This window comes from Lathyrus oleraceus, chromosome 4 (genome assembly GCF_024323335.1).
Source record: "Lathyrus oleraceus cultivar Zhongwan6 chromosome 4, CAAS_Psat_ZW6_1.0, whole genome shotgun sequence".
Taxonomy (NCBI): Eukaryota; Viridiplantae; Streptophyta; class Magnoliopsida; order Fabales; family Fabaceae; genus Lathyrus; species Lathyrus oleraceus.
Window position 1 is genome coordinate 124,980,941 of NC_066582.1, and position 11,718 is coordinate 124,992,658.

General features: G+C 30.0%; 1 protein-coding gene across 1 annotated transcript; it reads left to right on the forward strand.

Moving 5' to 3' along the window:
* The first annotated feature begins 9,334 nt into the window (after positions 1-9,334).
* On the forward strand, positions 9,335-10,401 carry LOC127073972 (uncharacterized). The gene is made up of 2 exons (XM_051015222.1): positions 9,335-9,599; positions 9,713-10,401. The coding sequence occupies exons 1-2, from the start codon at positions 9,458-9,460 to the stop codon at positions 10,150-10,152; spliced, it is 582 nt and encodes a 193-aa protein (XP_050871179.1). The 5' UTR covers positions 9,335-9,457; the 3' UTR covers positions 10,153-10,401.
* The last annotated feature ends 1,317 nt before the right edge of the window (positions 10,402-11,718 follow it).

An 11,718-nucleotide genomic window follows, 5' to 3' on the forward strand; every position in this document is an offset into this window, starting at 1 on the left:
TCGCCAATGCATAAGGCATGACAATGATCGACTCTTGATAGCTTATATAGGCCAAAATTGAATTCACATTAGAATGAGAGGAATCTTGAGTTTGTGTAGGTGTGTGACTACATGGTTAAAGGAAGACTTATAAGGATTGATTGGTACTACCTATACCAACAAGATGCATCTTCTTTTCGGTAGTCTAACAAATAAGAATTCCATAGTTATGTGTGCTTGACTTGGAGTAGTATTTGGATGGGTGACCTTCTGAGAAGTTTCCCGAAAAGCGTGTGAGTGGGGACAAAGGATACTGAAAAGACTCGTGTTGATTTGTGGGGTCAATCAGAAATCCTAAAAGTAGTTTGAGGTGTTACAAATGGTATCAAAGCAGACATGTCCCGGTACGATATGGTTTAGGGACGAACCAAGCAAAAACTAGTAGGCATGTAACACCTAAGACCGACGAGGACGGGGAGTAGTCGCTGGTGCATAAGGCATGACAATAAACGGTTCTTGGAAGCTTATAGAAAAATCTGAATTCACATCAGAATGAGAGGGATCCTGATCCTGTGCAGTTATGGGATTGCATGATTAAAGAAAGGCTTATAAAGATTGATTGGTACTGCCTATACTAATAAGGTGCGTCTTCTTTTCGGTAGCCTAACAAATAAGAGCTTCATAGTTAAGTGTGCTTGACTTGGAGTAGTATTTGGATTGATGACCTTCTGGAAAGTTTCCAGGAAAGCATGTGAGTGAGGACAAAATATACTGAAAAGACCCGTGTTGATTTGTGGGGTCAATCGGGAATCCTGAAATCAGTTTGGGGCGTTATAATACCCATGCATGATCGAACTAGAAGAACTTCACTCATAAGATTCCTTAGTTTTGGTAGCAGGTCAATAGTCCTGGAAACTCTCTTCATGGACAACCCCTTGATAAATATGTCATCTCGACTAACAGCCCTTCCAAATATCTTCATCCCCAACATTGGCCTCCAATGTCCGACACGAACAACTCCCCAACCTTGATTAGTTATTTATTATAATGAGAATAAATTGTCAAAAAATATTTAAAGTATTATAAAAAATAAGAAAAATATTATTTATTAAAACTCACAAATATAAATAGAATATAACCTTTATAGAATAAATCACTTTTGAAATAGTAGTCAAGAGTAAAATAAAAATGATTTCCTTATTAATATATAAAAAAAATTGAAAAAGTAATTTAACTAAATAATTAACAATATATATAATATATATATATATATAATATTATATATATATATATATATATATATATATATATATATATTTACATCCATTTATTATTTAAAAGCTTAATTATAAAAAAAATGTTGATTTAAGTTCAAGTCAAACTAAAATTTAAGGAAGGAAAAGATTGAAAAAGAAATATATAGTTAAAATTTAAATAAATGATAATATTAAAAATAAATCCAAAATATGTAAATAAATATAAATATAAATATATTTAAGAAAAAACATTAATAGAAATATTGATGGTATTGTGGGTTAATTCAATTTACTTTAAGGATATATCCGTACGAGTATATTTGTTTTTGTTAGACAAATTATTTAAGCATATAGTAGGTATATTATTTTGTTTTAGACCGTCTATTTTAAATTTGTTTTGGGTGGCTAGTGTATCTATAAATATCATCCTCAATGTAATTGAAACACTACTCAACACAACACAACATTCAACAAACTCTTTTTTCTTAGTCACTCTCTAACTTTATCTTAATTTATCATCATGTGTCAAGTAACTTGTGATACATGTTACCCAACAAATTGGTATTAGGAGCACCGACCCGGTCCTCAATCTCTAACCATGGAGAATGGAAGCACTCCCTCTGATTAATTCTCAATCAATATACCAATTTTAAAGGGAAAACTATGATATATGGTGTGCGCAAATGAAAGTCTATTTCAAGATTTGCTTGAAATCGTGAATGATGGTTTCTTGGCATTATAGGAAAATTCTACTGAGGTACAAAGAGTTGTTCATCATGAATTTAGCAAGAAAGATGGGAAAAGGTTATTCTTGATCCATCACTATGTGGATTTGAACATATTTGAGAAAATTATCGAGCAAGAAACGACCAAGAAGGCTTGAGATACTCTCAAGAAGCTGTATGGTGAAGATGAAAAGTTAAAGAAAGTGAATTTGCAATCTTTGAGGAAGCATTATGAAAACTTACAGACGAAAGATGATGAAACCACTATTGAGTTCTTATCAAAGACGGTGGCTTTGACAAATCATATGAAGTCATGTGGAGAAAAGACCTCTGAATTGTAGAAGGTGGGGAAGGTGTTAAGGGCTCTTTCAATCACGTTTGATCATATTGTGGTGGCAATTGAAAAATCTAAAGACTTTCCAAAGATGAAGCTTGAATAATTGCAAATATCTCTTGAGGCGCATGAGATGAGGCTGAAGCAAAAAGATTCACAAAAGGTATCTTAACAGGCATTATTGAAAGTGAAGTCGCGGTATATTAGAACACAAGCCAAGATACAACTAAAAATATCCCTCAAATGTGCGTGTTTTGATTTCTTTGACAAATTATATTAGAACATGATCAAACTCAGTATAAACTATGTTGCATGTTGATTGAGAGACTACCATATCAATTGAGCGAGCCAATGTGAGATGAGAGACAAGTTGAGTACTTATCAAAGATTGGGGATGTTTTCTGAATTTGCTGGATGGAAGTTGGAAACTAGAACTATGGCCAGGTAATGAAATTTTTATATGGTGATGTTCAATTGTTACTGTACAACTTGTTATCTGTTTGGAATTGGCAGTGCAAGAAAGTTACTTGATGACAAATAATGATTAAAGTTTTGAGTTGTGATGAAACTTTGTCATTGCATATTTTCGGTCAAAGAAACAAATCAAAACAAGTTAAAGAGGAGCAAAACTGAAGAATAAAGATCAAAGAAAGACAAAAAAATGATTAAGTATAGAGAAATAAAGACTTAGTGAAAATCAGGTGAAAAAGGGGCAAAAGACGTGTAGCTACTAGAATTATCACGCAGGCCATTGTACGCATGATTTAAAAGTAAAGTCAGCATCACGCACGATAGTCCATTTTATGGGCTTTTTCTGACGCATTCTGATCCATTCTGAAGGCTTTAAAATGAGAATTTAGTACTTTTTCAGGGGTTTTGAAAATTTACACGTGAAGGAAGGGTTTGCAGCACCAAAAATCATATTTGGAGAGCATCTGATGCCATTGAAGGCCAATTATTCAAGGGATTTCTCATGCAACCTACTTATTTATATTTTCTATTGTAATTTGCACTATGAGTAGTTAATTATCTTTAGATTAGAATATGTTTGATGAACCTATTTTAATCCTGTTGGGACATATGTTTGATTTGTTATTGCATGAATAATCTGAGCTATAATTATATTCAATTTGCACCTTGTTCTTAATTCTTTTTATGTGAGATACTCTTTTAATCTCAATTAGGTCACATAGGGAATACTGTCCATTAGTCTATGTGTTAGACCTAGGGAAATTGTTGTGCTTACGCTGGTGACTAGGGATATGAAACTTCGAGTAGTGGCTTAAGAATTAATATTCTATTGCATTGCCTAATCTTGCTTACGCTGGTGGACTAGGGATAAAAAAACTTCGAGTATATATTAGTGAGTTATACATCAAGAGATCGGGTATAACGATTTTTTTAATTTGTCGTGAGATTATAGTGACAATACCATTCATGTAATACATCGAACATCAACAGTAGAGAAATATAGGATTCTATACACAACCTTACCACTTTCATATTATTGACATAACACTTTTTTTTCGCAATTAAACTCGAACACCCCCCCCCCCCCCCCCCCCACACACACACACATATAATTTAGTATTTTCTACGCATTTCACAATATTGTCTTGTTAAATAGCAGCCCTTGTGGATTCAATCTTTTTATTACTGCAATATTATCGATACATTTGCCGAGAAGTCATCATAGAACATCCCTAATGATCATAGTTTTATCACCATTTGGTGAATACAACTTGTATGCACCATTTAAATGATAACATATAAGAACCATGGTCTGATTTCGATCATCTAGCTTCTTCCTTTATTGTTCAGGGACATACCTGAAATACATTGGTTCAAAAACTCTAAAATGATTGACATTTGGCTTCAGTCCTGTCCAAGCCTCGTAAGGTTTCTTCTCGACAATCTTCTTCATTAGACATCTATTTGGAATGTATATTGATGTTGAAGCTGCTTCACCTTAAAATCTATTTGGAATTTCTTTAGCTTTCTACATACTCATAGTCATGTTCATTATACTTCTATTTCTCCTCTCAGTTATACCATTATACTGAGGTGTATAGGATTCAATGACCTCATGCTTTATACCTTCATCAGTGCAAAATATTACAAATTCTATAGAGGTGTATTCACCACTACCATTAGTTATAAGTTTCTTTAGCTTGCATCCACTTTGTTTCTCGACATGAAATTTAAACTTCTTGAACAATGTGAATACATCACTCTTCCTTTCAATAAGGTAAATCCACATATATCTATTGAATTCATATATAAAAGTTAGGAAATAATGGTTACCTCCATTCGATCTTACTTCAAAGGGTCTACACACATTAGAGTGAACAAGCTCTAGTTTTTCTCTTGACTTCATGGACAATACATTTTTGAATTCTTTCTTAACCTTATTTACTTTGCAGCATTCCTCACACATTTGTCTTAGTTTCTTTACTTAAGGTAATTTATACACCATCTTCTTCTGGTTGAGCATACTTAGACCTCTGAAGTTTAGGTGTCTATACATGTGATGCCATAGCCAGTTCTTATCTTCGATAATAGTCAGTATTGATGGCCATTCGACAATTTATTCTCACCACAATTATGTTTCATCTTTCCTCTGATGTGACATGTCTACCATCTGCAAACTTAATCACTTTCTTGACCGATTCATCTAACTTAGTAAACCAGTTTTTATGACCAGTCATATGGTTGTTGCATCCTGAATCCAGATACCACAAATTGGTTTATTCATTATTCGACCGAGTATTTGCCAAGAGTAACATATCATTAGAGTCACTTTCTCCAGCAAGTGCATATTACACTTTGTCATCATCTTTTGCTATTGAGTCCTTCTTTCTTCTATAATCTCGAGTATAATGACCAAATCCTTGACAGTTGTAGCATTACACCTCCTTCATGTCAACTTTCTTCCTCGAATACTTATTGCCCATGACTTTCTTGGTTGAATCAGAGTGATTCTTTGAATTCTTGCTTGACTTCTCATCATCTGCATAATTCTTTCTTTGCTTCGCCTTTTATTTTCCAAAATTCTTGATGAATCTTGCTTGTAATTTCTGTTCAGCCACCTTCTCCCTTTCTTAGTTCCTCTGCTTCAACCTCATCTCATGAGCCCTCTAATAGAGCTTGGAGTTCTTTTAACTTCATCTCATCTAGGTTCTTGGACTCTTCAATAGACACTACAATCTAATCAAATTTTATAGTCAGAGATCTCAACAATTTCTCAATCTTCTACAAATCATCGATCGATTCATTACACGCCTTTATCTAGTTCGTGAGTAACACTAATCTTGAGAAGAAGTCAGCAACTGATCTATCTTCTTTCATCTGTGCTATCTCAAATAACTTTCTCAGCGTCTACAACTTCACTCTATTTAGTTTTTCATCTCTGACGTAGAAGTTCTTCAATTTGTCCCACATTCCTTTGTACATTTCTTCTTCAATGATCTTCTCGAACACGTTAGGATCCACACACTAGTGAATCAAGAAAAAAGCTTTTCCATCTTTCTTCTTTTGTTCCTTATGTGCAGCCTTCTGAATATTATTTGCATTCGCTTCCAATGCAGGTACTCCATCATTCACGCTTTCAGCCACATCTTGAAATCTGAAGATGACCTTCATCTGCGCGCCTCACCTGTCGTAGTTTCCGCCTTTGAAAATTGGTAGATTCGCTGTAAATTATGTTGATGTTGTATTATCGTTTGCCATTACAGAGTCTCTCTTAATCGAAACCGGGTTCATTTATACCAACTTGTTGGAACAATTAGGATTTCAAGAAGAAGATGAAGAAGATATTATATATATATATATATATATTATATATAATATATATATATATATATATATATATATATATATATATATATATATATATATATATAGGTTCATTTATACCAACTTGTTGGAACAATTAGGGTTTCAAGAAGAAGGAGAAGAAGAAGATGAAGAGAGAGATAAATAATATATATATATATATATATATATATATATATATATATAATATATATATATATATAAAGAGAGAGAGAGAGAGAGAGAGACTATGTGAAAATTTCTATTTTACTTTACAACGTTACTTGTATATATAGGCTACAAAACATACAATACATGATTCACTAAATGAAGTATTTGTCAGACTCTATCGAATACTGCTTATACTTCAACACACATGTTGTATTCGATTAATACTACTATATCGAATACAACTTTTTAAAAACCCTGAATAATATCTTTTAACATATTCTTCTGAGTCTTATCGAGACTCTTGCTTCAAACATCACTTTTTATCGAGACTATGTGACTTTGTGTAAAATAGACATGCCAATAAATGTTTTATTTTTAGAAAGTAAAAAAAAAATTTTAATAGTAAAATTAAAATGAAATGATAAGTCTTAAAAAGCTGACTCACACTCGTACTGAACATTAATTTTTTTTTATGTTAAGAAAAAGAAATAATAATATAAGGATTTAATTGAAATACACGGACAGTGTAAAAGGATTTTACACCGTCAGTTAATCCTAGACGTTGGATATTGAAATATGTTTGACTTTTATTTTAAAAATCTATAAAGTAATGCAAACGGGTGATGGTGATAAATTGACAGTGTAAATCTTTTTACACTGACAGTGCATACTAATTAATCTCATAATATAATAACAATAATTATAAATTTTAAAGATATTTTTTCTTTAAAAAGTTATTAAATTTTATTTTTCATTCATATAAAAATAAATTGCGTTTAATAAAAAATATTTTGCTCAAAATTTGTTTTAATATTATTAAGTCAATATATAACTATATTTCTTTTGCAATTATTTTCAGATAACATTAAAAAAATTGTTCCATAAAAATTATGTTCAAAATTTAATATTTAGATACTAACTTTTATATGTTTTTCATATAATTATATAATTATATTTCTTTTATAATAATTATTAATTTTTTATATTTTACTCATCCAAAGTTTTAAAAAAATCTACATTTTACTGTATTTTCTTGACAAAATAATATTCCTATGTTTAACTCAAAAAATACCTTCACAATATTTTGTGACAAAATTAATCCTATAATTTTTTTTAATAAATAAAACGAAAATTCTTATGGAAACTCCCATATACAATTATAGATTTTAAAATTCAAATACAAATAAAAATATTCAATTTAATTATAGAAAAATACTATTTTGACATCAAATTTCTATATTATAACATAGGTCATTATTCACAAATGCGGTGAACCGTGACATTAACAATTGTGACTTGTTTTCATATTTTTTTTCTATCTCTTCAAAATAATTTTTCTTAATGATGTGTAAAGACTTAATTAATATAATTTATAATTTGATTAATACGTGTCTTGATATTAAAAAATAGTTTTAAGTGTCAAAATAAAATTGACTAATTGACCGTAAATAATTGATTAATATAGTTCATAAATTATTATTGAGTATCATGACATAAAAAAAATAAAATCTTAAGTGGTAAATCCACTTTAGTTAATAATATATATATATATAAGATTGATTAATACATTTTAAAATTTGGTTAATGAATTCTCAAACATAAAAAAGTTAAGTAGTCAAAATAAAATTGATTAATACAGTATAAAAATTGTTAATATATTCCATTTTTTAATATCTAAAAATAATTAATATAATATAAATTATTGATTAATATAATAGTAAATGTTGTTACTCCATCTGTCTCACAATATGTGTTTTTTTTAAGATTTCACACTTTTTAAAATAATGATTCATTGTGTGATTTCAATAGATGTCATGTACTAAAATAACCTTATTAATAAAAGGTAGTGGAGTAGTTACATGATTTAAAATACAATAAATAAGGATAAATTAATGATAAAAAATAAAAAATATTATATAGGTATTATAAAAGGATAAATAATTTGAGACAAATAAAAATAAAAATCATGACACCTATTGTGAGATGGAGGAAGTAATAAATTATAAATAAAACATGAGACAAATAATTTATCACATTTATAGGCATTTTACAATTATATGTTATTAACATGGGTGTGCTATGAGTTTGTTTGCATATTCATCATTTTCAATTTATAACAATTTTGAATTTATATTTTTTAATGTATTTTATCAATTTAAATGAATGAATATCGTTTTTAGTCACACACAAAAAATATATTTTTGTAGTTTTTCTAATGATCATAAATAAATAAAATTAAAAGAAGCCATGCTTAAAAACTAAGGGATAGAGTCTAAACTAATGAAACCAAAAAATGAACAACTATAAACTAATGAAACCAAAAAATGAACAACTAAGAAAGATAATACAAAGCAAATTCAATTTCCAAAGAATAAGGACATTAAAATTATAAAACAAATCTAAAATGTAAAAAAAAATGTATGAATTGACACAGAACTCAAATTTTTAAAATGGTGAAAAATTTCTTAAATAGCAACTTCCTGCAAGATGCAACAAACAATCACAATTATTTCTCGGCAATAAGACCAAGTCATCGAATTAGAGAATAAAGAAGAAACTCATCACCAAAACAACACTAAAATGTAATAATTAAGTGGTATAATCAATTTAACAAAAACAGAGTTTAAAATCGACCAATATGAAAACACAGTTAACAAATTTGAAACTTTGTTAATAAAAAATTCAAATATAACACTATGAGAGAGAAGAACGTCAAAATCAAACAACCAACCCTAGTAAAATTGATTAATAATAACTTAAAAATAATTCAAAATAAAAAATAAATTTAAAAGAGTTTGAAAAAAATACTTTTTACCGTATAATTACATAAATATTATTGTCACATTTTAATGTTAAAATAGCATAGATGCAATTATATAACCGCTGAACTAAACCTTAAATAACAAAGTAGTAGTTGTTATAAAATAACATAACATCACTTTTTTTAAGTAATAATATGACTTCAATATTAAATTCTAAATTTGATCCTGGATTTTATTCTTGTTCTTTGATTGATGATACCTCCGTGTTGTCGTGTTGTGTAATTTACTATATTATCCGTGTGAGCTTCACCATAGCGTGAACGTAACCTTTCTCCTATAAATACGCTCCAAGCCCAGAACAAAGGTTTTCAAACCACAACACACCACACCAACTTCCAAAAAAACAACTCTTCAGCCATGGAATCAAATCCCAAAAATACAACCAAGCTCCTCTTTAGCTACGGCGGTAAAATCCTCCCCCGCCACACCGACGGCAAGCTCCGTTACACCGGCGGCCATACCAGAGTCCTCGCACTCTCTCTCCCCATTTCTTACTCAGGTTCATTTCTCAGTGAATAAAATGGCTTTTATTATTTCATCCTTCAACTATAAAATATAATAAAATTTAATTCTATGGAGTTGATTTTTTGTTCGATTACTTTACTTTTGCAGAGTTGATGGTGAAGTTTTTTGAATTATGCGGTTCATCAGTGACACTGAAGTGTCCTTTACCGAACGGAGATTTAGAGACATTGATTTCAGTCACCAGCGACGAAGATCTGGCAAATATAATCGATGAATACGATCGAGCTTCTTCGTCGTTACCTCATCCATTGAAGATCAGAGCTATTCTTTCACCTCCCAAATCTCTCAAGAAAGTATCTCCTCCACAATCTTCTTCGTCCAGCGCAACATACTCTCCCTCTGGTTCGCTTTACGCGTCTGCCGAATCACTACCGTATGCGGCTGTGAATCGGCTGAATTGCTCGCCGGTTTCTCTAGGGTTTCCGATTGGTATTCCAGATAGGGCGGTGAAAGGTGGATGTTACACGGGGAAATTACATGGAAGCCCTAGATTGCTTTATCGCTACAGTAATAATTATTGTCAATGAGGCAGGGTTATATTGGGGAGTACAAGAATATACAGAAGCAGTAGATATTAGTCGATGATGATGAAAAATACGAAAGATTGGTCTCGATCTGTTGTAGAGTGTAAATAGCAAAAAGTGAATTGTAATAGAGCTTGGGCTTCTGTTTTTTTATCTGCTTGAGCTTTTTAAAACACAAATCAGAGTCTTGCTCTGTTTTCCATGTATTTTTGTAAAAATATAAAGCTTGAAATGGTTGCCAATGGAGATTCAGATTTTCTCGCATAGATAATTTTAGTTATTACTCCATACAAGTTGAACTTGCCATTGAGATAGAATTCGTGAGTCATCACGAGCACTTACATCTGCCCTTCGTCCCATAATAAATCATTTATTTGAAATAAAAAAATATCTCTAAACTAATAATTAATTTTAATTTTCAATACAAGTTTATTAATTCAATCTTTTAATTAATATTATTTTTAACATTTTCTATATTGATGGATGGAGCTGGGCAGGGGGTTGATTTGGACAAAAGACATAAAAGATTTTGTCTTATTTTTAACGTGAACTTTGAGAAAGCATATGATTCAGTTAGTTGGAATTTCCTGAATTATATACCGATCAGATTCAGATTTAGCAAAAAATGGAGGTCTTGAAAGAAAGTCGGTGTCTTTGTTGGGAATTTTACGATGCTGATTAATAGGTGTTCTATCCAAAAAAAATTAGCGTTTAAAGGGGTTTGAAACAAGGAGGCCCCATGACTCATTTTCTTTTACTCTTGGTGGGTTGGTGACAAAAAGGCTTAGTGATTTGGTTGGGAGGACCCAGGAATTTGGTCTTTACTCTGAATTTAGAGTTGGGAATTATGAGTTGGTAGTGTCTATCCTTTGATGACACTTTTCAGGTGGTTAATCTATCTCTAGAGAACTTGTGGTATATTAAGGCTATTCTTAAAGGTTTTAAGAGGGCTTATAATCTCCACGTTTACTTCTTCAAGAGCAATCTTATTAGGGTTAATGCAAATCTTATCTTTCTAACTTCAATCGAAAACTTTCTCCATTGTGAGATAACTTAAAATACTTAATTCTTAGAAATATATATATATATATATATATATATATATATATATATATATATATATATTATATATATATATATGTATATATATATATATATAATGTATATATATATATATATATATATATATATATTATATATATATATGTATTATATATATAATGTATATATATATATATAATATATATATATATATAATATATTATATATATATTATATAATATATATATATATATATATATATATATATATATATATATGCCTTAGGGATATAGTAACATTATTTCCGGTACAAAAATTAAATTGGACTGAATTAAAAAAAGTCTACAAATTTGTGTAGAGAATTTTTTAGAGCTTTTTAATTGTTTGTTAGAATCTATCAGAAAAAAAGTGTAAGTTTAAAATATTGAGAAACAAGTTTGTGAAAGTTTCATAAGTGATAGAATCCACTCACTTAGCGGTATTCAAAATTGAATTAGCACAATAGAAAACTGCTAACCAAACTAAAGC